Source organism: Macrotis lagotis, chromosome 2 (assembly GCF_037893015.1).
Source record: "Macrotis lagotis isolate mMagLag1 chromosome 2, bilby.v1.9.chrom.fasta, whole genome shotgun sequence".
Taxonomy (NCBI): domain Eukaryota; kingdom Metazoa; phylum Chordata; class Mammalia; order Peramelemorphia; family Peramelidae; genus Macrotis; species Macrotis lagotis.
The window spans coordinates 199,054,126-199,081,216 of record NC_133659.1 but is presented as its reverse complement, the minus strand read 5'-3'; the positions used below and the strand labels follow the sequence as shown (position 1 = coordinate 199,081,216).

General features: G+C 34.2%; 1 protein-coding gene across 4 annotated transcripts in view; it reads left to right on the top strand.

The window, feature by feature from the left end:
- Window positions 1-27,091, top strand: part of CDC27 (cell division cycle 27) — a 113,433-nt gene that overhangs the window by 72,458 nt on the left and 13,884 nt on the right. For 2 of the 4 annotated variants that reach the window (XM_074224401.1, XM_074224399.1), the window contains exons 9-17: window positions 5,364-5,479; window positions 8,924-9,023; window positions 10,224-10,431; window positions 10,886-11,055; window positions 13,825-13,977; window positions 14,600-14,808; window positions 16,100-16,217; window positions 17,607-17,735; window positions 22,802-22,876. In XM_074224401.1, the coding sequence (XP_074080502.1) occupies window positions 5,364-5,479; window positions 8,924-9,023; window positions 10,224-10,431; window positions 10,886-11,055; window positions 13,825-13,977; window positions 14,600-14,808; window positions 16,100-16,217; window positions 17,607-17,735; window positions 22,802-22,876 (1,278 nt within the window). Of the gene's footprint in view, window positions 1-5,363; window positions 5,480-8,923; window positions 9,024-10,223; window positions 10,432-10,882; window positions 11,056-13,824; window positions 13,978-14,599; window positions 14,809-16,099; window positions 16,218-17,606; window positions 17,736-22,801; window positions 22,877-27,091 lie in introns of all 4 variants that reach the window. The other 2 variants (XM_074224400.1, XM_074224398.1) reach the window with 1 other exon arrangement.

Genomic DNA, 27,091 nt, shown 5'->3' with positions numbered 1-27,091 from the left:
AGGAATATACAACTTGAGGAATGTACAACTAAAAAAGGGTCTGAGGCCTGCCTTGAGTGAGGCATTGGTGACCTGGGATCTTGAAGTCAGAATTCCTCTTATCAATTAAACTAACATACTCATAAAAGCTAAATAAATTGTTAGTGTCTAAAATAAAAACCCCACAGTCACACAGCTCATTAATTTTAATTCATTAATTGATATATCCAGATTTTTTTCAACTTATATTTGAGATCCTTGATGCTCTTAATGTCACTCTTAGCAAATTATTCTTCAGGAGTTTGGCCTACTGTTAGTATTTTCATCAGTTTTATAGAAATAAAACAATTCCTCTATAACTTAAAAAATTAATTGCAAATAATAAATCCCATGTTTTATATTTTTATTAGAAATTAATAAAATTTTAGGTATTAAAATTGATTACTAATCTTTATGTATTTGTAAATTATGTATTTCTTGGATGTTCCATTCTTTCTTCAGGAAGGAAATAATTTTAAATACATCTCATGTTAGGGAATATGAAAGAATTCTCATAAAACTCATATAACTAGTGAGTTGTCACATGAAAGTATATACTTTGAACACTTTTAGTTTCATAACTTGTATTCAACAAGGATATGAAAATTTGTTACCCTTACAAAACCCAATAGCAGTCCAATAGTGATAAGAGAATTGGGTTAGGACTTAGAAAAACTGTGTTCTTAGCTAATCAACTAACCTGCACACATTAATAAGCACTTGCTCTGTGCCAGGCATAGTTCTGGAAACACAAAGAAAAGGTCCTAAGGAGTTTATAGTCTAATGGGGGTGATAATATGAATAGATATGTACATAAACAATACCAGCAAAGTAACCTTAGTGGGCAATACAGCAGCTTGGGTAACCAGGAAGGACCTCTTATAAGTTAAAGAGTGGCTTTTGAGCAGAGTCCTAAAGAAAATCAGGAATGTTAAGAGACACAGGGAAGAGCAATCCATATATGGGGACGAGCCACTGCAAAAGCACCAAGATGAGAAATGAAGCATCCTGTGTAAGGAGCAACAAGAAGACCAGTATGGCTGGGCCATAGGCGTATTTGCAGGAGAGTAATAAATGCCAGGTGACTAATATTTGTTCCTAGAAGGAGCTACTGCAATTTATTGAGGGAAGAGATTTAGGAAAATCACTTTGGCGGCTGTGTGAAGGGATAGATTGGAAAGAGGCTATATTTGAGCCAGGAGACCAATTAGAAGACTATTATAATATTCTAGGTAAAGAGTGAGGGCCTGTACGAGGGTGATGGCTGTGTGAGTGGAGAGAAGTTACATATGTGAGATATGTTGTAGAGATAGAAATGGCAAGATTTGGCAATAAATTTGATAAATGGGGGTTAAGTGAAAGTGGTTGCAAAACTGAGTAAGTAGAAGAATAGTGCTACTCTCAGAAATGATAAAGAAATTTGAAAGAAGGGTGGGTTTAGCAAAGAAAAACAATGTGTTCTCTTTTGGACATGTTGAGTTTAAGATTCCTATGGAGCAGGGTGTTCAAAATTAAAATAGAATAAATACTTGTTTGATTTAAACTCTCTGGGCCTTAGTTTTTCTCATCTGTAAAATGAGGAGTTTGAATTTGATCTCTAAAAGCCTTTCCAAATCTAAAAATGATAAGATTTAGTCTAAAGTTAACTCATAATGAGTACTGAAACTTTTGAAGTTAATAGGAAAGGTCATCAGAGTTATTCATACAATGTCAAGGGCCATTCTCTAGGCTAAATAAAGCATTATAAATCCAAGAATAGGTATTTATACATGAATGTTTTTACCTTATAAAGGGAAAATTTGTAATATATAAAAGAATTAACTCAGAATTAATTGTTCATTAATTAAAATCAATTACTAAGTCCCTAAGTTTATAAATGAGTTGTGTTTCAGAAGTTCCTCATTTAAGATCATTGTTAAAAATTTGCTCTGCATTTTCACATAGAAAACTGTGTTTACTTGATTAAGTTTCCCTGCATAAATAAGTCCCTCCAAACCCTTTTTAACCTGTAATCAAGCTCAATTGTGGTAATAAATTCTGAATTTGGAGTCCTAGAGACAAGAAGTTCTTGCGCCTAGGATGGAAGAAAATAAAAGATATTCTTTCTTCCTTCCTAACCACATGGATAGTCCTTTAAAAAAAGAAACGAAAAGAAAAATTAAATGATTAGATTTAGCTTTGGTATCTTCCTACTTCTTCTCTACCCATTTCTCCCAGGTACTTAGTGTCCTCTTGTTGCCTTTAGTCCCCACTTTGTCAGTCTACTCCCCTATGTCTTAACTCACCATTTCTTTAACTTTCTAAATCAAAATTTTCTTCCCAGTACACCAACACTTTTATTTGTTGTCTCCCTCCATAGAATGTAAGCTCCTTGGGGGCAGGGACTGTCTTCTCTTTTGTTTTTGTATCTACAACTTTTTGGACAGTGCTCATATATCTAGGAAAACCTTATCTTTATCCAAGAATCCTACCTTTTTACCTAGTCTCCAATTAGAGAAAAGCTCAAATATTTATTATTAAATTGTGAATGACTGTCTTTTTTCTGTATTTTTAGCCTCAATGACTTCTAATCTTTAACCCATATGAATCTTTAATTTTGTCAGTGTGAAATTTAAGTGAAATTAAAGTTTCAATGTTAAGCCTAATTTTAAATGGTATGAGGAGTTTCTGTTTACCATCCAGGTAAGCTGTCCTTGTCTGGATTTTTACTCATGGATTTAACTTCCCAAAACTCTTCCTAGTTTTCACTTTTTTCTTCCCTTCTCCATTTATGAACTTACAGATTTTCAAAAAGCTCCAAGGAGCTCATATGCATTAATAGGTCCTCTAGTATTAGGGAGTAGTCTAGATGGTGATAACAAACCCTTTAAGAATGTGAAGGAATTGCCTATAATTGTATTCTTACTATTTTTGAATGATTGTGCTAATTCATGCTGTTTTAGGAACTTTGAGTATATAGATGAAATATAAAATATGGTCCCTTCCCAAAGAAGTTAGATTATAATTTAGAAGATAAGATTAGCCTTCATGGAAACTGCTAAGATTTGGAAAGAAAGAAGGTAGTACAAGGGATGAATGTATGTCTTAAATATAAGGTAGTCAGGTCAAGGTAAAGCTATTGTAAATTAGTTTTTTTATTAAAATTTAGTTAATACATTTTAGTTAACAAAATTAATAACTAATTTTTGTAGACCTATATGAATTTGAACATCTAATTAAAAGTAATCGTACTTAGTTTTGGTATTTTTAAATTAATAGACATTTTAGGTAAACAGGTTTTTTTTTTCCTATGCCCTGAATTTGATAGTAGTAAGACAGGTTTGAGTAAGCAGGGTAACAACACCAGATCATGATAGCCTTAAAAATCTGGTAAAATTGAAAGTATAATCAGTGTTTAAATTGTGTTTAGGTTCTTTTTTTTTTTAAGGTAGCATAGAAGAGAAGTGATGAAATTACTGTTTTAGGCAGAGTAATAGCAATGGTGTAGAAGTAAAGAGATAGTATTTTAGAAGCTAGTGAAGAGGAATAATCTAAATTTGAGAAATTCAGAAAAAAGAAGTAACAGATTTGTCACAAGATAAAGTATCGTGGCAGGCCATGAATGGCAACATATGGAAGGGATTGAGTTAAAATTGGGAATTGGGAAGTAAAATGTATAGAGTCAAAAAAATAATAGGTCAAAGACCAGATAAATAGAAATCAAGGAATATAGGGTCGGGCATGATGGGAATTCCAAAGTCAATGCAGAAAGTCATCAAATAGAAAACCTCTAAGAGTTGAAAAATGTAGAGAAACATGATCAGATTTCAGGTAGTGAAGTCATTAAGGAAGAAAAGGGGGAACAGCACCTTGGTTACTGTTATTTCCCTTCTTATCTTGGTGAGTTGATCCTGAGCAAGCCTGAGTAGAGGCCATCAAGTGAAGACAACTAAAAATAGTCAATCAGGGGTGGCTAGGTGGCACAGTGGATAAAGCACTGGCCCTGGAGTCAGGAGTACCTGGGTTCAAATCCGGTCTCAGACACTTAATAATTACCTAGCTGTGTGGCCTTGGGCAAGCCACTTAACCCCATTTGCCTTGCAAAACCTAAAAAAATAAAAATAGTCAATCTGATAGTAAGTGTGTGGCAGGGTATAGACGAAAGAAAGTCAATTTTGACTTTAGGGTTTAACCATGAATGATAAACAATTTGATTTTGAATATGGTTAGTTTGTGTTGCTGGGACATCCCAGTGTTTATTAGGTAGTTGGAAATAAGGGAAAGGAGTCAAGCCTAGTGGTAACCATTTGGAATTATCAGCAAATGTTGGGGAAGCCATGCGAACAAATAAGTTCTATGAAGAAAAATAGTAGTCAAATGGCTGAAGAATAGGTGGTATCTTCAGGAAGAAAAAAAAGAATAAAGATAATGTCATTATTAAAGTAAAGATGGGAAAGTATTTCCAGAAGATTATAGGGAGGGTCTGGAAGCAGAGGGGTAGAGTCAGCAGTATCAAACATTGACCAAGACAGGTCTAGCAGGATGGAAACATAGAAAAGACATTTAGATTTAACCAAAAGTTGATCTTTAAAGAACCTTTAAATTAATGTGGTCAGTCAATATTAAATTTTAGAAGGTTGGATTGAGGAGTGGGAAATTGGGTAAGGTGGGGAGAAGGGAGAGGGATTGGATGTAGCAAATTTATTAAATTTGTTAAAGAAATTCGGCAGTGAAAGGAAGTCTAGAAATAGAATATATACAGAGAGAACAGCAAGGTCAAGTGAAGGTTTTTTCCAATCTAGGAGAGTCAGTGGAAGGAGAGAGATTGGAGATGTTGGAGAGCAGTGGATAAGTTCAGGAGCAATGCTACTCAGAAATTAGGAAGTATTGGGATAGAGATATCGTTCATAAATTCATAAATTTCTGTAATACTTATTATCTAATTCTACTTATTTGGCCCTTAGCAGATACTTCTTGTATTATTCTTTATCTTTTTATGTATATAGTCACCATGTCCAGATTGTAAGTCCCCTGAGGGCAGGGATTGGGTCTGATGATTCTGTCCCTAGTTTAGGAATTTTTTACCCTAAGTACATGATTAATATGTATAGATTCCATTTGGGGAGTCTTTTTTCTGTATTTGATGTAAGAATTGGTATGAAAATATGTTAATCAGGGATTAAAAATAATATCTATGTCTGGGCTAAGGAGAAATAAAAATAATGATTTAATGCTCTAAGCTACAGCAGTGGTCATATATACTATGAGACCTTTGTACATGTATCTGGAAAAATATATGACTAAGTTTGTGATTCACAGTGCAATTATTGCCACAATAGCAAACATAAAAATTTTGTGTTATGCAGTCTGTTGGCAGAATCAGCCAAGCTGGAACAAAGTCTGTCTTCTCACAGAGTGGAAATAGTCGAGAGGTAACTCCAATCCTTGTTGCACAAACACAAAGTTCTGGCCCACAGACAAGGTATTTATTGGTATTTTTCTCCTACATTTGTATAGTTTTCTTTGCAGTTCTCACCCTGAGGAACCATGGTTTTTCATAGTTTCTTGATCTAGAATAGGTTTTGACTTCTCCAGTGTTTGAGAATCCACAGATGACTTTTTAAAATGTAAAATTGCCCAGCTTGAATTTTTATGCATCTTTATATAACTTAAATTGAATCTGAAGCAAAACTATGCAGTCCTTGCTTCAGAAAATGATTGAGCTTGTAAGACTAATGTATTTCAATCTTTTTTTCATTGAATGCCTATTGCAATTAAAAATAAAAGGCTATAACTAATTAAAATATCTTTAGGCTAATCATCAGGTAAATTTATAACCAAAGTAAACATTTCAGATTGCCCAGATAAATATTTTCTCCCTGTTTTACTTAAAGGGTCAGTTTTTGGCAGTTTCTACTCTTCCCTGTGTTTGTTTTCTGAAATCTGTGCCAGGAATAAGAAAACAATTTCCTTAAAAGAACTTGAATGGGAGTTACATTCCTGATTTAGCAACAAATAAATCATAAATATGATTAATACAAATATACAACAATTGAATGACATACCCATTATTTCAAAAAATAAGCATTATTTTAAATTTAGACATAACTATAATAAAAGTAATAATGCCTGGTATTTTTATATACATTAAAGTTTATCAGGTTTAATATTTAGACCTCATAACTGCTTTATGAGATAGGCAATGTACAAGATCTTAGTATGCCAGTTTTACAGATGAGTAAACTGAGACTCAAATAAATTAATAACTTACCATTAAGCCACATAGCTGTTACACTGGATTTGAACTAAAGTCTCTCTTAACTCTGTGCCTCGATTATAAGGACTGTATAAAAATACAATCATACCTTTATCAAAAATTCAACCTGAAAGTAAATTAAAGGCTTAATTACTAACTCTCTCTCTTCCTATAATTGGAAAAAATTAAGTGTGATTCACATAGCCCAAGTTTCTCTTTTAAAAAAAAATTACCAAGACAATTTGAAGTTGCTTACTTTTTCCTCTATGCATAAATTGTCCTGTAGCTGTTTTCAGAATTTCCCTCAAAGCATTTTTTTCCTTCTACATGAAAATCTAATGACAGTTTGTAAGAGCATTTCAAACTTTATTAAAAAGCCATAGAAATAGGACATTAACAAAGAAAGCAGAAATTTTGAAGCACATCTTCCAGGATTTGAGCAGTATCCTGATTTTTCTTGTAGCCTCCAGTGATGGGGGGAAAAAAATTAGAATTGGTGTACACATCCAAGAGAGCACATTTTGAGAATTAGGGAAAGATGAATTACCTTTATTGTTGTTTAGGACGATATTCCTCCTGTGAAGTTACCTTGGCCAAGACTTTTGGTGTTAATTTGAACCTGACTTTGATTTCAATATTGTCACCCATCATTTAGTATTATTTATAGGACTTTAGTTATATAGAATCCTATTTATACATTCTGTTCATATGGTTGCACTTGATAAAGCATTACCAATGTTTCAACTCACTCACTCCATACATCATATTTATAGGCTAAATTCCTGACATTTTGCTGATCTTTTTTTTTCCTGTGCAATCCAGGAACTTTGTAACCACAGCATCTTGGACAAAACCAAGCAGAAGACATTTCTCTTTGGTACCTTCCATGTTTTAGCACCCTTCCTCCAATCCCCACCCCTCAGTGTTCTCCTTTTGTTCATCCCTTTTCACAAATAGCCTCTTCATGACCTGCCTTCCCAGATTTTCTTTTTTAAAAAACTCCTTTCCTCTTACCCTTTCCCTAAAATGACCTAGTCTTCCAAAATTTCCAGTCGTCAGAGACTTTCAGAAAGTTTTTTTTTTCTGATTGGAGGTCTGATTTAAAACACTATCATTTATTATTGAAGATGGACAGACCAGGAAGTTCAACCTTGCCAAGGGATGTCCGCCTCTGAAAGGAAGTTTGTCAACCCAAACAAATAACTAATCATATGATGGCATAGGAAAAATATTTTTGATGAGGGCTACGTTTCTTGTACCCATAATCTATTCTAGTCTTCTAGACTTTCTCTGACACTCCTGATTCCTAAGGACAAGATAATGAGGTAGGAAGAAAAATGATCTATTTCTCAATGGTCCCTATTTTTCCAAAGGAGATAGAAATGACTCTTCCATCTTTCTTTCTACATTTTTTCTCACTTTCTGGTGTCATTCTTAGCTCTTGAGCACTTACCAGTTTTCTTTTTTCTGAGAGATTTTGTGGCTACAATCAATTCCCTCCATAGGTTTAATGTTGCCATCATGTTGTCCAAAGGACCTGACTGCTGTTTTTCAGTAGACCTGAAATAAAAATCCCTCCCCCCCAACTTTCCCTTCCAGTACCCTTTTTTTCTCTTCTCACTGTCATCTTTTCTGTAAATCTTTCCCTTATAATTTAAGTTAGAAGTGATTCCTCATTTCCTCTCATATCACTCTTACCTTTCCCGTGTTCTTCTCTTAGACATTTAGCTATCTGTATATGTCTTGTCTTTCCTTTTTCTTCTCACCCCAACCCTCCATTGCCACCATAAACTTACACATAATGTACTTAGATTGTAAGCTCTTTGGAGAGCAGGAATTGTGTCCTTTTTCATCTTTGTGTCCCTAGAACAAAGCATAGAGTCTCATAAGAAAGGGTTCTCAAGGCATGAATATTTGCTATATTCAGTTTGCTTTTCACAAGGCATTGATTCCCTGTGTAATTTGAAGTTTGATATAGAGTGAAAATATGTCAGATTGGCTAGTAATAATATTAACTTATATTTATCTAGCACTTGGTTGTTTTTAAAGTTCTTTCACGTATATTATTTCATTTGATCCTCATGCAAACCCTATGAGGCATCTTCATTTTACAGATGAGGAAACTGAGGCTCAGAGCAGTTAAGTGGCTTACCCAAGCTTAGCTTGCTTGTGAGCTTGGTATGGTCTTCTGACTCCTAGTCTAGTATCTTCTGTTTACTAAAAAGCCTTATGGTGATGCATTTGTTTGTGTGGATTGAAGAATTCTTTTGAAGAGTTGATGTACATGTTTAACATTAGTGTTTATCTTAGCAACAAGCTTAGATTACATTCTTAGCCCAGGTGTTTTCTTACTGCCTTAGACTTACTATGCTGAAAATAGATATTAAGATAAAATGGATTATGAATGAGTTTGTTGCCCTAGAGTTTTTAAGTGCATATTGTGAGATTTAGATTAGCAATTTCAAATAAAGGATTGCTGTTATTATTATTATAACATAAATTTAAATGTTGCACTTTCTTAGAAGTAGGGAAGAAAACCAAAGTCATCACCTCTTTAGTTCATATCTGATTTTCTTGATATCTCTTCACTTGAAATAATAATTAGCATTTTATTTTTTAAGATGTATTTTTTAAAGCATATCATTTCTTTAATAAACTTTTTTTTAATAGTACAACACCTCAGGTATTGAGCCCCACTATTGCTGCTCCACCCAATGCACTGCCTCGAAGAAGCTCACGACTTTTTACTAGTGACAGCTCTACAACCAAGGTATCTGATTTAATATTTACACTGCATTGTTCATTGAACCCTCCATCTCCATCTCTAGTAGATAATTGTTTCCTTAAGGGATCATTTTGGAAATTAAAATCTTTCTGAAAACTTCCAGATTATCTCCTACTCTTTCTCTGAGTTTTTTTGGTTGGTGTTTGTTTTTTTTTTTTGAGACAAGTCTTACCCAGACTGGAACAGAAGCTATAATTCACAGGCCCTTGCCAGTACTGATAGGAAAACTTTAACCTGTTCTGTGTTTCTACCTTGATCTAGTTTGTTGCTCCTTAAACAGCCTGAAGACCTCCCCATATCCCTCTCTCCCCGTTCCACTTCTGGGGACTAGCCACATTCATACCAGACTATATTGTCTTCAGTACAACTATTGTCTTTAGTACATAGCCCAGCCCTCAAACTCAAGAGTTCTACCAACCTCTCCCAGTACCAGCAGTGTGCACTGCCAAGCCTGGTTTTAAAGACTGATAAGCCTTGTTGGGTCCTTTATAAGTCATCCTATGGTAACTAGAGAGGAAATACTATTTGCTTCTTTTTTGTTTTTTGTAAGGTATTGGGATTAAGTGACTTGTCCAAGGTCACATAGCTAAATTAGTATAAAGTGTCTGAGATCGGATTTGAACTCAGGTCCTCCTGACTCCAGGACCAGAGCTTTGTCTACTGCATCACCTAGCTGCCCCTACTGTATGTTTCTTAATAAAAGTCACTTAATATTGGCAGTTAGTTCATTTGCCTTTAGGCACCCATGTGATATTTCATGTGCTTTTCTTATTCTTTTGAACAATAAATTCAAGCTTATGATATACTTACCATCACTATACTGCTGTTGACTAATAATAATGACTTTGATTATTAAGTATCTCTTTTGGGGCATTTAGATATTAGTGACTAAAGAATATAAATCCTTGTGAAAAAGCTTATTTCCTGAGAGATAATGTATGTAAAAGTTTTTGTATCACAAAAAAACAGTGACAGTCCTAGGAAGAAATTTGTAGCCAGTGCCATTTAACTCATAGAACATTATATATAGTTTGTTTACATATGCACATCTGTTTGTATTCCATTTATCTAGGAAATATACAGGTGCCCCAAAGTCTTTATACAATTTTAAGCTTTGCTAGCTAAAGCCTACAAACCACACTGTGGTGTAATAAAAAATCATTTTGTTTTTGCCTCTCTTTGCAGGAAAACAGTAAAAAGTTAAAAATGAAGTTTCCACCTAAAATTCCAAACAGGAAAACAAAGAGCAAGACTAATAAAGGAGGAATAACTCAACCAAATATAAATGATAGCCTGGAAATTACAAAATTGGACTCTTCTATCATTTCAGAAGGAAAAATATCCACAGTAACACCACAGATCCAAGCTTTCACAATTCAGAAAGCAGCAGCAGGTCTGTTTTAAGTCTTTTATAATGTCTTTATATTTGCTTCAGAGATTCACTTGTCACTTTAACTTTATTTATACTTCTTTCATTCAAATACCAAATTTCTTCCATAACTACTCTTTCATTAGAAATTGTTGTTTAATCATTCAATTGTGTTCAACTCTTTGCTCACCAGTACTATCCAGGGGATTTTTGTGGCAAAGATATTAGAATGGTTTGCCATTTCTTTCTTCAGTGGATTAAGGCAAACAAGTTGAGTGACTTGCCCAGATTATCTCAGTAAGTGTCTGAGGCTGAATTTGAACTCAGGTTTTCCTGATTCCAGATTCAACATTATGTCCACTGAACCACTTGGCTGCCTCTTCCTTAAAAGACCAGGAGGCTTTTCAATTCATAGTAGCTGAATTCATGTACTGTTTTGTTGTGCTCTTTTATTTACTGTATTGTTTTCTCCTAGAAGGTTTGATGAGCCTTCTTCGTGATATGGGGAAAGGTTACTTAGCTTTGTGTTCTTATAACTGCAAAGAAGCGATAAACATACTGAGCCACCTCCCTTCTCACCACTATAATACTGGTTGGGTACTGTGCCAGATTGGAAGAGCGTACTTTGAACTGTCAGAATACATGCAGGTAAGTATAGCAACACATATAGATACACAGAGACTTCTATAGGCTAGTGAAAATTTCCAGCTTTGTCCCTGGATATGGCTGAAATATTTAAAATATTAATGTCATTGCAACAGTATTATGATTTTTCTCATTTATAACTTAAGGAAAATTTTCTTATTTTGAAAAATTGAATAGTTTATCTCTTTGGGGGTTGTATATGGCAGAGATATGAAAAAATTACATATTTCTAGGACAATCTATTATAACTAATATATAGTTTAAGGTTTATAAAGCACTTTTCTTTATAGCTAAATGAGATAGAAAGAGTAAATACTAATATCCTCAGACCCAGAGAAGTTAAATGACTTACACAGTTTGCATTGATCTGAGATTATTCCCCCCTGTAAAGTAGATGAAATATGATGGATCATCAACTACACTGCTGACATCATGGGGATAAAGAAGATATTCTAAAGATTTCCTTTATGCAAATTTGATTATTAGAGTGAGTTTCTGGTATGTAAGAGTAAGTTGTGCATGTTAGATACATAGTATGAAAAAATGATCAAAATCTTTACTGCTATATTTTTACCACCATCACCAGCCCCCCCCACCTTTTTTTATTAGTTTTGATGGGGGGGGGGGAAGGAGCATCCTTTAACCAAAGAGAATGATATACCAAAAATAAAATTTCTTTTCTTTCCTTTATTGTCCTTCTCCCAAAAAGATTTAGTACCAGTACTAATTAATTTATTTTTAAACTTAGGACATTTAAAACTGATAGTCAAATTACCCAGTTTGCTATATTTTACATATATATGATCACATGACATATAAATAAACTTTAGAGAACATAGTGTGCCATAGCAAAACATCAAGAGCAAACTTTTGAGTCTTAACTTTATACATCGAATCATAGCACTTGGACCTGGAAGAAACCCTTAGGAGCATTTAGGATCAACCAGCTAAGCAGCTTTTGTAAATGAGGCTATCCATGTTTGTGCTATTCAGTCCTCTCAGCTGTGTTGGCAGAGGTACTGGAGGGGCTCTAGCCATATCCTTCAGCCTCCCATTTCAGAGAGGAGAAAACTGATTGAAGTGCCTACCCTAGGGGTGACACATTATTAGGTCTCTGAGTCCAGGTTTGAATTGAGAAAGAGGACTCTTCTGGACTTCAGACCTGGCATTCTGTGCACTGTACTACCTAGTGGTCCATATGTGGTCCATATGTGGGTATACATACAAAACACAAAGGATTGTGGTCTGGGCTTTAAAATATTTAATTTTGGGTTTTGTTTGTTTTGTATATTCTTAATGAAATCTTCTTGGTGTGGGTTTTCATTTTACCTCTGCTTAGGAACAATTGTTTTAGTCAATATCTAAAAACATTGCTTTTTATCCTTCTGTTAATTCCATGGTAATTTTTTGATAACCAATTTTATCAGAATTGGTTGCCTCCTTCAAAAGTTACCAAGACAATCCTTAGGTTTGCATTGTACTTATCTTCCATTTTAAAATAAAATGACATATCTGAAAACTTATAATTTTAACATTTTATTGGTAGCTGACATGAGTAAAGCCTAAATAATTTCACTGAATGAGCTGTTAATCATTGTATCACTAATTTTGAATACACAGTGCAGATTAGTCCTCATTTTATAGATTTTATTTATTTTCTGATATTTTATTCAGAATTGTCAAAATATTTCTTGTTTAAATTTGACATTTCATTCTGAATATATTTTTAATGTAATTAAACATTTATGACTTCCATGTGTGAATTGTGGTGTTAGATGCTGGAGGCACAAAAATAAGTTATACACTCCCTACCCTCAAGGAATTTAAATTATTCTTGATGAAGAAGAGGATGCAACATATACATAGGTTAAATATAATACAAAGTAGTGTGTCTAGGCATAAAAAAAAAAAGGTATTCAGAGTGCTTTAAGAAAACCCATATCAGGTTTTCTTGGCAAAGATACTGGAGTGATTTGTCTTTTCCAACTCCAGTCTCTTATAGATGAGGGAGTTGAGACAAACAGGGTTAAATGACTTGTCCAGGTTAAGTGTCTGAGACCAGATTTGATCTCAGGAATATTAGTGTTTCTGACTCCAAACCTGGCACCTTATCCCTTTGCAAACCTTAAAAACACTTTATAAATTCTGTTATTGTTGTTAAAAACTGACAGTCCAGTTTGACTGGAACATGGAGTATATGAAAGAGAGTAATGTAAAACAAGGGTAGGAAAGGACATTGTGCAATGCATTGAATGCCAGGCTAAGAAGTATTTTTCCCTATAGGCAACAATCTCAGGACAATTTTTTATCATGAAAGTAACATGGACAGATTTATGTTTTAGGAATATTATTTAGATAGTTGCACAAAGGATGCTTAGCACCCTAATGGATTGCTAAGATCCTAGGAAAGATAACTGAAGTAAGAGGCAGGTGTTCTTTTTAATGTAACTTGAAATCTTAGACTTCAGGGAAAGAATGTCAAATTTCTGGGCCACAGAAGAGTAGGATAGATGGGAAATTCCTGTCTTCTGGTCCTTCCTGTACATCATTCAGTGAATACTTATTCCACGTCTCCTTTTGTGGCATGCTGTGCCAAGCAGTTTGGGAGGGATACAAGGGTGAGTGAAGAGATTTTCCTTCCATTAGACCTTATTTAGCTTGAGATGTAAGAAGTACCCATACATACTGCTCCAGGACAACGTAGGCCATGGGCTCTGTACGCACTGAGGTGTCTGTTTAATTCTGTCTGACTAATTGCCATTCCTGTTTCAGGCAGAACGAATATTCTCAGAAGTGAGACGGATCGAAAATTACCGAGTAGAAGGCCTGGAAATCTATTCAACAACACTTTGGCATCTTCAAAAAGATGTTGCTCTTTCAGTTCTTTCAAAGGACTTAACTGACATGGATAAAAATTCACCAGAGGCATGTTGATGTTGATACTTTCATATGTATAGTCGAATCTCCCTATCGAGACAGGAGGCCAGTAGCTATTTCCTATTGGTCCCACCCACATACAAACTCAAATCCTACCTCTGCTACTTCTTTCTATGTAACTGTAGGCACATAATTTAATCTCCTTGGACCTTAGTCTCCTCACTTCTAAAATGGAGAAGGGGTCTTTGTGGTACCTTCCAGCTCTGAATCTTTCATGTAATGGGTACTATTAAATTATTGACATGAAGTCTCATCAAATCAGTAAATCTCATTATTAATCATGAGAGTTGACTGGAATATTACTGGTGTGAATGAGATATTTCTTGAAACAGAACATGTTTGATTGAAATGCCCCTTTACTCATTCATTCATGGAACACATGTCTTTTTAACTATTTGTTCTTTCTTCTCTTCTTTCATTTTTATATTTCAGTAATAACTGCAAAGTATAGTGACAGTACACTCATACAGATGCACTAGGATAAAGGAAACCATTCAGAATGATTAATTGAATTTGCTCTATGGTATAAAAAGAGTTTAGGATTTTTTGAGTATAGATATTTCTGTTGTATAAACAAATGTCTTAGATATCTTTTATTATGTTTTAATAGGCCTGGTGTGCTGCAGGAAACTGTTTCAGTTTGCAAAGAGAGCATGATATTGCAATTAAATTCTTCCAGAGAGCTATCCAAGTTGATCCAAATTATGCTTATGCCTATACACTGCTTGGGCATGAATTCGTGTTAACTGAAGAACTAGATAAAGCATTAGCCTGTTTTAGAAATGCAATCAGAGTCAATCCTAGACATTATAATGCATGGTAAGTAAATACTAAAACATCTTAATGACAGTATTGATATTTTGGAAAGTTTTCCGTTGGCTTATTTCTGGAAGTTGCTATACTTGGTGGTGGTTAAATATTTAACCAATTGTTTTTTATATGAAGCACATATAAAACCAACCCTTTACCTGAGCTTAGTCATAACTATCAAATTTTTATTTCAAGTGTCCTGTTTCAATAGTTCTAATAGGACTGTTAATAACTGATAAATTTGTTATTTCCATTTTCCCCTTCTATTAAAGCATTAGAAGGACCAGTAGTTGAGAGGTAAGAAGGAAACAACTAGAAAGGAGCAAAAGACCTAGGTAATTCACCAACTGGATAAATGGCAACTGAACTATATAGAAAAACATCCCTGATGTTATTTCAGCCAGTGTCATTTAATATTTTTTTTACTTCTATGTCATCCATAATTTTCCTTTCTTTGATATTCCTTGGGGAAACATTTATTTTGAGTCTTATTTTTTTACAAAAAAAAGAAAAGATTTTTGTTTTTCTTTGCTTTCCTTAGCACGCTATTTGTCAGACAACTACTTACTATTTGGCCTGATTGAATTAAAGGACTAAGTGATAATAGGAGATATTGCTATAATCCAGTTAAATAAAATTTTGTTATAATTTGATGATATTGTAAATATTCAATGATATGTTTCTCATTGATTCAATTTTATCTTTCCATGTGGTCCTTAACTTCATAAGGTGGTTGATCTTGGTTGTTTTATGTTGTTTTTCACAGCAAATACTGTTTATATGATATAGTCATGTAACTACATTGCTGTGGAAGGCAAAAAAACATAAGAGTAGATTTCCAACACCTTTGCTTCCTTGTTAAAGTATTTTCTAGCCATGTTTTTTATTTTTCATAACATTTTGAAGACAAGTACCTAACAGCATGGATTCTACTAACAGTGTATTTCTTTTCTTTTTTTTTCTTTTTTTGCAAGGCAATGGGGTTAAGTGGCTTGCCCAAGGCCACACAGCTAAGTAATTATTAAGTGTGTGAGGCCCGATTTGAACTCAGGTACTCCTGACTCCAGGGCCAGTGCTCTATCCACTGCACCACCTAGCCACCCCCAGGATATTTCTAAATTAGTTAACTACCACCTTCCTAGTTTGCTTTTTACCCTCCCTATGAGATCACCAGTGTTTTGCAACTGACTAATTCCTTTTCATTGAAGTCCCAGGATATGAATTTTTTTTTTCCAGCAAGATTAACCTCTAAAAATTCCTAGCAGTTGAGATGAAGTAATACTTTCTTTTGTATTTGCAGGTATGGGTTGGGAATGATTTATTACAAACAAGAAAAATTCAGCCTTGCAGAAATGCATTTTCAGAAAGCACTTGATATCAACCCTCAGAGTTCAGTTCTACTATGTCATATTGGAGTTGTAAGTAGCTTTTTGTTTCAGAACAATTCAGTAAACATTTATTAAGCACTTTAAATTTGCCAGGCACTGTGATAAGCACTGAGGATACAAATGAGAAAGACAAGTCCCTGCCTTTAAGACAATGCAAAAGGAAGTTGGCTTAATGTTGGGGGGATAGGAGTGTTAATGTTCCATTGAGTTATCTGGAAAATTCAGATCTGAGTCCTCTTTAAAGGAAGGATTTGGGAGAAATTTAATCCTGCACCCTTCATCCCCTTAAGGAAGAGGCAGCTGAGTGTGATGTATCAAAAACTGAGTTCAGGTGGTGATTTCAGCTGATCATCTTATCCTGATAGGCAGGATGTTTCTTACTGTATTTTGTACATTTTATTTGAATAAAAATTGCTGTTCTCTCCCCTACCCATTTAAAAAATGGAAATTCATTTAAACAAATTCAACCAAACACACACACACTCTTGCTGGCTGCTTGCTCTCTGTAGTGCACTATGTAAGTTCCAAGGGTGATGCAGATGTCTGCTGACTTCTCAGCTGTAGTAATCTGTTGTCTCTTTACATCAGAAACCTCGTGTAGCCGAGAGTAGATTGCTTATCTCTTTTCAAATACCTAGTATTTAGGATCAGGGAAATCAAAAGATAATAATTTCTCCTTTCATTGGAGGTCTTTTGGGAGAGACTGGATGATGCTTTTTGGATATTTTATAGGAGATGATTCTGGTTAAGAGTTGGATTAGATAACTTTCAATTTTCAATTTCTGTAATTCTGATCTTTCTATGTAGCACTGTACCTGAATAAAAACTAGAATTCTTGCATGGACAGTGGCCTATCCTGACATTGCCTAAAATCCTTTGGCCATGTAACATTGCTGTTAGGGACTGGTAAAGACTACACTAGACATTTTAAAGAAAAATCAAGGAAATTAAGCTTATTTTCATTTTGGAAAAATTGTTGCATACAAGCAATATTATATATACACATAATTTCACATTATTTTAGAAGAGAAAGTTATTAGTATCATTACTGATATTTCTAAAATTTGGGAGTTTGAATTGTGAAGAGAAAACAAATGTCATTTTTTTTATATAGTCTAAGATAATAGATGCTTGCCCAGCAGGCACAAACATAGTCTTTGATGCAAATACAATCTGGGTATTTAGAAATTCTGTGTGTAGCCAGTAAATAATATCTAATCTGTCTGATTAAATAGTACAAGGTGGCTCCATTTTTACCTGGTATGGATATGGATGTGCGTGTGGGTATGGGTATGAATATAAGTATGGGTATGGGTGTTCATTTCTTGTATAATACATTTGGTTCAGGGTTACATTATATTGTATACTCTTTTGAAAATCAAAACAGCATAAAACTATATTCTTTTAATATTTTTATAGGTTCAGCATGCACTAAAAAAATCTGAAAAGGCTTTGGATACCTTGAACAAAGCCATCATTATTGATCCCAAGAATCCTCTATGCAAATTCCACAGAGCCTCGGTTTTATTTGCAAATGAAAAATATAAGGTAAGCTGGGTGTAGTTAGTATAAAATTCTATATAAAACCTGGTATAAATGCTCATTGATTGATTAGTTTTATTTTCTAGCCTGAACTTTCTGTAGTTTAAGTTTGGTTTTCTTTTCATAATCTCAAAGTAAATTAGACTTTGTCTTCTTTCTGAGATGTAGGATTACAATTTTTCTCAGTACTTAACATTAGACATTTTGTTACATAGGTAATTATTTTTAGACTTCTTTTTATTTCATTTTTATTGTTTCACTTTTTGGTGCACCCACAGATGCTTATAAGTTGATAAAACAAATTTTTTTATCCTTGAGATATTAACCGTCATAAATCAAGTAAAGGTAGATGTGTAGTAGACTTTTAAGCCTTGAAATAAATACAAGAGTAATAATGAAGTATATCTTTTTTCCCAAAAAGGTGCTAAATTGTAGGGTAAAATTTGATAAAAGTTGTAATGAGAGATGGAGGGAAGAGGAGGAGAAGAAAAGAAGTGGAGAAGAGAACTTAACACCTGACTTAAACACAATTTTTTTTTTTCTTGATTCAGTCTTTTATAAGTAGCAAAGTTGAGGCTTCAGATAAGTTTCTTAGTGAAAACACTCAGTGCACAGAAGAGGAGCCAGAGACCTCCATTTTAATTAAATCTCTCTCCCTAGAATTTGTTTCTTTCCTGTTCTTGTTGCATTGGTTTTTATCTTGTCCTACAATATTAAATGTTACTGAAAAGAATTTTCTATCTAAAGACATTTGAGTATCATACCTTGAGAATCCATGATTATTTCATGTTAGCATATCTTTCACTGTTGTAAACTAAAATTGTTTTGCTCTTTAGTGGATAATTTCATGAATTGCTCTCATCAAAAATTATCAACATTTGTTGACCAACTCTGGAGAGAGAGAGGCACACTTAGATTTAAGCTAGTCAATTTGTAACTGAACCTGTGATCAAGCTAAGTAGGACCTACAGGAATTTGTGCTCAATTAGCATAACTTTGAGAATCCCAGGTTGCTTCTTTGCTATGACAAGGCATGGATGACAACTTTAATAGAAAGTGAAATCTCATAGCCAGGAATTAACTATAGATAGACTAGTTTCTTATTTGTCTAGCTATTATATTTCTCCTCTCCTTCAGATTCTTCTTTTGAGACTATCTCTGGACCATATTAGACATACCAGGCTTGCTATCTCTTCCTGCTTAATTTTGATCCTTTCTCAGAAATCTAAGTATTACTTTTCTACTTCAGAATTATAGAAATTGAGAGCTGAAAGGTTCCTTGGAAGCCATCTAATCCGACTTTTAACCAGAAAGAATCCTCTCCTATAAAATATAATAAAATGTACTTCTTCTTTGAGGTTTTTAGACACTATGATCTACCATATTTTTTGGTCTCATATCATTGTATTTTTGAACCATTAATTCAGTTTATGTTTCAGTGAGGATTTCTTTTTTTCCTCAAAAACATATCTTTCTTTTATAGTTATTCAGTTGAAAGATTTAATTTGTTGTGCATGAGAAACAAAATTAAGATATGACACCAGTATGAAAATATTATTTCTGGATTAAATCAGCCCTAATAAATTTTTCCAGAAACTTTTTGTCAGGAATATTGTACCAACAGTGTTGGTAGCAGTGGTCATATGGCTATTTAGAGACAATAGCCTCTAATTTGACAATCTCAAACCTTTCACTCCCTTATGATTTAACTATATGTCATGAAGATATATTTTGCCTGGCAATATGCACCAATATCAACTAAAGTTAAGAAAACAGATGATCAAAAACTGTCAAATGAACCAGAGGTAAAGGACCCAAGCTTAGTAAGCCTCAAACTGTTCTTTCAATTAAAAGTTGTTGGTCCCAGGAATATCCTACCCAAAATTTTAACGATTTCATTCTAAAATTTTATTCTCTCATTGTAGGGCTCTACTTTCCACTAGGGGGAGTAATTGTAAGAGTATTTTCATCTTGTTTTATATGTTTTGCAAGATGGTTCTTAAAACATTTTCTTTTATAAGCCAAACCTACTTGTAATACCCTTAAATATTAAAGATGGAATTTTCTTAGAACAGTAGAATTAGAATTTCACAAGAACTTAAGTAATATTTTTTAGAAGTAATATAATGTAATGAGAAAAAAACCTGGATTTAGAATCAGGAAACCTCTTTTTGCCACTTATAATTTCTGTCAAGTCAGATAGCCTCTCTGAATCTGTTTGCTCATCTGTAAAATGGAACTTAATAAGTGCTGATCTCACATGTTTATTAGGAGGAAAGTACTTTGCAAAATATGTAATTATTGTAATAATGCATGATGTTGATAAAAAAATGATACCTTCAGATCTCAAGTGCTTAAATAAAATATCCTTATTATCTATTGTAAATCTATTATAAGCACAACCTTATAGCTGTATATATTGAAAAATAACAGACTATCAAGTCATTCAGTTGCAAAACTTGAAATCTATAAAATTTTCTCTAACTAGATACCTATATTTCTCAAAAAGTTTGCTTTTATTTCAAATTATTATTATTATTATACTGACAAGAACAGAATCTGAGTCTATGCCAGAAGAGATTTATGTAAAAGAAACTGGCCTTCCTGTTAATTAATAACTAAAATTTGATGATTTGGTTTTGCTGTTGGATATTCTTCAATGCCTGTCTATCTTAGGTGTACATTCAAATGCATGCTTCTTGAGTTTGAACACATTTTTAAATCTAAATTCAGAAGAAGGAAAATTCTGATTTCTGAAGTATTGCGTTGTTTGGACTGAGATCTCTTGTTGAAGATTCCTTTAGAATATGAAGATATCAAATAGCCTGTAATAATTTCAGTAGTAATTTAATAAGGTTTGACCTCTGTTATTTTCAAGAGACTAGCACATTGTTTTTATTTCTCATCCTCTTCATCTTCTGTGCCTCCAAAGCATCACATTCCAATATTCTGCTTCTGCTTTGCAATAGAAAGGGAGCAAGAGAATCCTTCCTGAACAATTCTGAAAATCAATATCTTCCATCCCTTTGCACAGGCACATGGAGCCCATACTTCCCTTTGATTTGATTCCCTACAGACCAGCTAGTAATTAGAAAGAGGGAAAGAATTAGAGATGCATTGACCTGCTATTTAGCATGTGTGCATGTGCATGCGCAGGCGCACACACACACACACACACCTGATCATTCAGATCAGCAAATGCTTATTAAGTGCCAGTCTCACTTGATGAAGTGAAGAGTGTCAGCCTAGGAGGCTGTGTGTTCTCTAACACTTAAAATGTCACTTTCAGCATGTCAGACTGTAGGTTCCAGAGATGTTGCCAGCTTGGTTGGGCAGAGGAAATTATCTTAACTTAGAGTTCCCTGATGGTGTTTGTCCTTTGTTCATGACATCTGGGAGGTGATGCTATGACAAGTACATGAATTGGATTTGAGTGAGGGAATGCTATACTATGTTACCAGCTTTACTTTTTCCTTCAGAGCCATCTGGGTCCAGATATGCAACAAGGTGAATGGAGTTGGCCCTGGATGTGAGGCAGTCAGGGTTAAGTGACTTGCCCAAAGTCACATGCCTAGTAAGTGTCAAGTATTGAAGACTAGATTTGAACTCCCATCCTTCTAACTCCAGGGCCAATTTTCTATCCACTGCACCACTTAGCTGTCCCTATGCCAATGAAATCCCATGCTACTCCCCACCCTTTTCCCCTAAGGACACTACAAAAAAGAGGCAGCTAGGTGTCATAGTGGATAGACCACTGGTCCTGGAGTCAGGAGGACCTGAGTTCTAATCCAGCCTCAGACACTTAGCACTCACTTAGCTGTGTGACTTTGGGCAAGTCACTTAATCCCCTTGCCTTGCAAAAATGGAAAAAAAGCACTGCAAATCAAGGAAAACACAAAGGTTACTATCTCTTAATTTTAAATGACCTTTCTGTAATCATAATTTTAAAATCTATAAAAATCAAAGAATGCCTCTTTTTATTTTCTTAAGATTGTTTTTAAATATTTGATGTGTGCATATCAGCCTCATGTAAATATAGATCCTCTGAGAGTGAGGGGAATGGAACTTAAAAGGGGCGGGAAACTAACACTTTATCAAAAATCTGTTATTAAATATAGTATTTTTATGTTCATTCATTCAGCAGGTATTTGAGTACATAGTGTGTATAGTATATTTGTATAGTATATTTTGCAAGATTTACTACTGCTTCCTTCCAGAGTCAACCTTCCAATTCATTGACACTTTTATTAACTACCTGATATCTTCACTGTCCTTGGCCATTGCCTTTCATTGGTGTTCTTTCAACTACAAATACCAACTCACTTCCATCTTTCAACTTTTTATTCACTCTTTTACTCTAAAGCTCTTTAGATAACAAGACTTTTTATTTTATTGTTTTTCCAAGTAGTTTAAGATATATATTTATTTATTTATATGTCAGAAAGACTAATAATATTTTTAAAAATCTACAAAATAACAGCTTTAAGAATGACATTTTGGGGCAGCTAGGTGGCATAGTGGATAAAGTGTTGGCCCTGGAGTCAGGAGTCCCTGGGTTCAAATCCATTCTCAGACACTTAATAATTACCTAGCTGTGTGGCCTTGGGCAAGCCACTTAACCCTGTTTGCCTTACAAAAAAAACTTTTTAAAAAATGACATTTAAAAAAACTACATGGAAACTACCACTTTGCTTTTTCCTTTAAAGATGGAATACCAGGGTAATTTAAGTTTAGGGTAGGGGAATAGTGAAAGCACTTTTAATTTGTTACAGAGGAATAAAATTCATTTCATATTAGAACAGGAATATTAGTAGTTTCGAAAGGATATTAACCTAAAATGATGAACCAATGATTTGTTTTCTATTTTGTTAATAATGTTCTTTAGTTGAGAACCTTCCTTTTCTTTGTTGACTTTATTGATGTATGCATTTAGTTCTCAGAATTGGAGTACTGAAGTACACCTGGAGAGTTTAAAATCATTTTAGAAATCTATAAAATAGGAATTTGCTTGTTCAGAACTTGTAGCATTTTATCTATTGTTCTGAGTTTTAATTGTGTTTTCTCTCTTTCAGTCTGCTTTACAGGAACTTGAAGAATTGAAACAGATTGTTCCCAAAGAGTCTCTCGTTTACTTCTTAATAGGAAAGGTAAAAGTTGGAGCCATAATCCTGAATAAGATTTTCACAAAAACATGTTCCCATGTTTTAGGTACTCTGGGGAAATACAAACTAAGTAGATAGCACTCACCCTTAAGGAGCTTATACTTTTAGATGGAGATTGACCAGATCTGTAGAGGAAAAGAAAAATCTTTTTAAAAAATACACAACCAAAACATATAAGCAAGTACCTAATTAATTATATCTCTAATTTGGAGATTGGCATGCAGAGAGCAGATTAATCTGGATGATATTGTGGAAGTAAACTGAGTACTTTTAAGAGGTAAGGCATTTCAGTAGAAAAGAAAAATGAAGAAAATTTCACTAGAGTTAGTGCAGCAAATGCATTTTGATTGTTAAGAAGAATATTACTTGGTTCAATGGTTTGAGATTTACCAAGCTTTTTGTTATCATTTATTTTATGCAACTTCATATATTTCATTAACCAGAAATGTACCACATTAGGGATTTTGGAAAGAGAAGGGAAATAAGAAATCATAGATAAGGGAAAATTTAGGGTATAATAGGGTGTACTTAACCTTGAAAATTTGGCTATATGTTTAATACGTGTGAGAATGTGACATTTAGTTGCATTATCAACTAAGAACTTTAGTGATAACATTGCCATCATTATCATTATCTCAAATTTATTTCATTTTAAGGGGTGAAAAGCACTTTTCTCAACCTTTCTATCAGCAAGCCTTATATATTGGATATATAATACAAAGACAAAAGTAAAATAGTCATTGCCTTCAAGTAACTCTAGTTAGGAGAGAGCAACTTGTACACACATACCTGAATATTCAAAGAGTTACAATTTGGGATGTGGGAGGGTTTGATAGCTTGAGGATCAGAGAGTGTCATGTATAAGATGGTACATGAAAGAAACTAGAGGTTCTAAAGAGATAAAGGGCAGAGGCAGGAAGATAGTGCCTTGGTATATGGACCTGTGAGTCTTAGTTGTTGTGTAAAGAGAAGAATCCAAATGGTACTTTGGACTCCCAAGAGTTTTAGTGGTATATGTATTTAGGGGGACATGATAGAATGATCGAACTGAATCTGAGCAGAGTGATCAAAACAGGTAGGAAACAAAACAAGAGAGCAATGTTATCCTCAACAGTGTTGACAAGTGTCAAATACTGCAAAAATATTACAATGTGTTCAGCTCACAAAACATTACTATCTCCAATTTATAGGTGAAGAAAACTAAAATTTAACAAAGCTCAGCGGCATACCCAAGGTTATGCCTAGTAAGCATAATTGACTTTCAAACCCAGGTCTCTTCCAAGCTCAGTAGACTTTTCACTGTCATAATTTGTGACAAAGGGATACTGTAAAGGTTTACAAGGTCAATTTAATAAGGAGTCCCGACTGTGTCTTTAAACCTTTAAATCTCAAGAGTTGCAAGAGAAAAAGGCTGCTAAAATATGATGGCAAAGTCAAAGAGTCACATTAACAAAATTCTAGAACAAGATGCAATCCCTTTTATTTTCTAGTACAATCAGCTAGAAGGTTAATATTTAAACCTCATCAGAATGCAAAGGAATTTTTCAAAACTACAAAATTGGAGAGTTCATTTCACCTTATCCCTACATTGTCCAAATACTTGTTTAATGGTTACGTGGTTAGAATTGAGTCAGTTCCCTTCTATTGGCTGTCCTTTTCAATGTAGAAATTTCTTTTGCCAACAACCTGCATTTGTAACTGCCACATTCAATTGTTCCTCTCATTGGTCCCAGGGCCATCAGACCTTCTGAGCTTAGAAAGTTTCTGCCAATCCTAGGATAACTAATGTGGTAGAAGAAGGAGAGAGTGGTATTTCTTGGAGATGTGGAGGGGAGGAGGTGGAGAATGGGGAATGGTACTATAGAATTTAGAATTCCATTTTCCCATCATAGTTGGGAGATTTAAAACCTGTCTTGCCTGGATCATAAAACTGAAATTTTAGAAAAGGAAAACTTTTAGGAAAGCTCTTAAAGATCATCTAGTCCAATCCCCTTGTTGGTAGAACTGCAGAAACTAAAAACTCAGAGTTGTGACATGTAACTCAGTAACACTCAGTAAGAGAGTGTGGGTTAACTTTGGAATTCTGAATCTGACCTCTAAGGTGATTCAGCCCAGTCTACATATATCAGGCACTCAATAAAATTTTAGAATAATAGAATTTTTTTTTAATCTCTTGGTACTTTAGAGTTTTCTTGATACCCCTGCAATTTGCCTTCTTAGTTGATTAAAGAAAGTTAGCTTTTCTGCCTTTGAACCATGATGAAGCTAATTATTCATGAGGAAATTCAGAATATGTTTAGAATTCTTAAAACTTTACAGCTATGAAGGACCTTGGAGATCATCTAATCTAAAACCCTTATTTCACAGATGAGGAAAATCAGACCCAGAGAAGGCAAGAGCCTTGCCCAAGGCCAATCAGACATTAAGGTCTCTGGTCTCTAGGAGCTTAAATTCTTTTGGATTAACAGTACATACACATAAATATTCAAAAACACATTACACAATAAGGCCAATCAGACATTAAGGTCTCTGGTCTCTAGGAGCTTAAATTCTTTTGGATTAACAGTACATACACATATAAATATTCAAAAACACATTACACGATAAATATAAGATAATTTTTGAAGAGTCTCCAGCAGCTCAGTAGGATAAATATTTATCAAGTACCTACTATTTGCCAGACTATACTAGGTGGTTAGGATACAAAATAAAAAAAAAAAGGATAGTCCCTGCCCTTAAGGAGCTTACAATCTAATGGGGGAAGACAATACATAAAAGAAAGCTGAAAAGTAAGGGAATGCAAGGCACTTAGGGGCATAATGGCCCTTGAAGTTGAAGCAGAGAAGACTTAACTGCTGAAAAATGGGTTAGGGTTAAGTTCAGATCTGAGTCTAGAAAGGAATGGATTGCTCTAGCCCTCCATTTAAAGGGGAAAGGCAACTGAGGGAGTTTTAGATAGTAGATATCAAAAACTGAATCAAGCAGCATGGGAATAAGATCAGCTTATCCTGAGTGGCATTGTATGCTATATGTAAGGAAGAACAGAAAGACTTTTACTGGACCATAGAATTAGTGAAGGTGAGTAATATTGAGACCAGGTTCTTCTGGTTTTAAATGCTAAACTGAAAAGTTCACATTTGATACTAACAATGATAGGCTGATCAGTGATTGTTAACAAGATGTATCAGACCTTTGCCTTCACTTTGGTGTTTGTGGGCAAGATAGATTCATGAGGGGAGATATCAGAAAGACCAGTTAAGAGGCTAGCCACAGCATTGAAAGCCTGGCAGGGTTAGAGAAGGAAGTAAATGAGAGAGGTTGTGAAAGTAGAATTGATGTGATCTGGTGACTGATTTAGAGATAGAGTAGGAAAAAAGGAGGAAGGCTGCATTTGATGGTACCAGGAATAGAACCTTGGAGCTAGAGTCAGGAAGTCCTGAATCAAATATGACCTAAGGCACTTACTGACTGTGACTCTGGGCAAGTCATTTAATCTCTCTCTGGTTTAGTTTCCTCATTTTTAAAAAGGGGTAATTGTGAGAATCAAATGAGGTGATATTTTAGTGTTTTGAAAATATAAAGCTATATGCTAGCTATTATGACTCCATACTTGGGTGATTGGAAAAAGGATAATGTGCTTCACTTGACTGTATTGGGTTTGAGATGTCAAGAGATATCCCATTTAAAATATCCCAATAGAGACTTAGTGATTCAGGACTGGGGCTAAGGAAAAAATGCTTTATCTCTTCCTATTTTAGGGATAAGGACTATTATTTGTTTTTTAAGATCTCTTCTTTCCCTATCATTGTACCCAGTTTATGTAATATTGGAATTGATTTTTCTTTTTTTTTTATGGAATTTGTAAATCCATCTGATCTGTAGAATTTGGTTGGGAATTCCTTATTGAGTTGTGCACTTTCTTTTTCAGAGACTGGGTTGTTTTACTTCTCCATTTCTTATTAATATGCATATTTTATATTTTTGTAAATAATCATCCCTTTTATCTATCACCTTTGTCAGCTAAAATTGGATAAAATAGTTTCTAATTTGGTTTTCCACTTTTTTAAAAAAAACAGTTGAATGAATTAATAGTTTTACTGGATTATCTTTTCCCCTTTTTAAAATAATTACTCTTTATGCTTTCAATTTTAATTTCTTTATTGGTTTTCTGAATTGTTTTGTATTTGTTGAAGTTTTTGA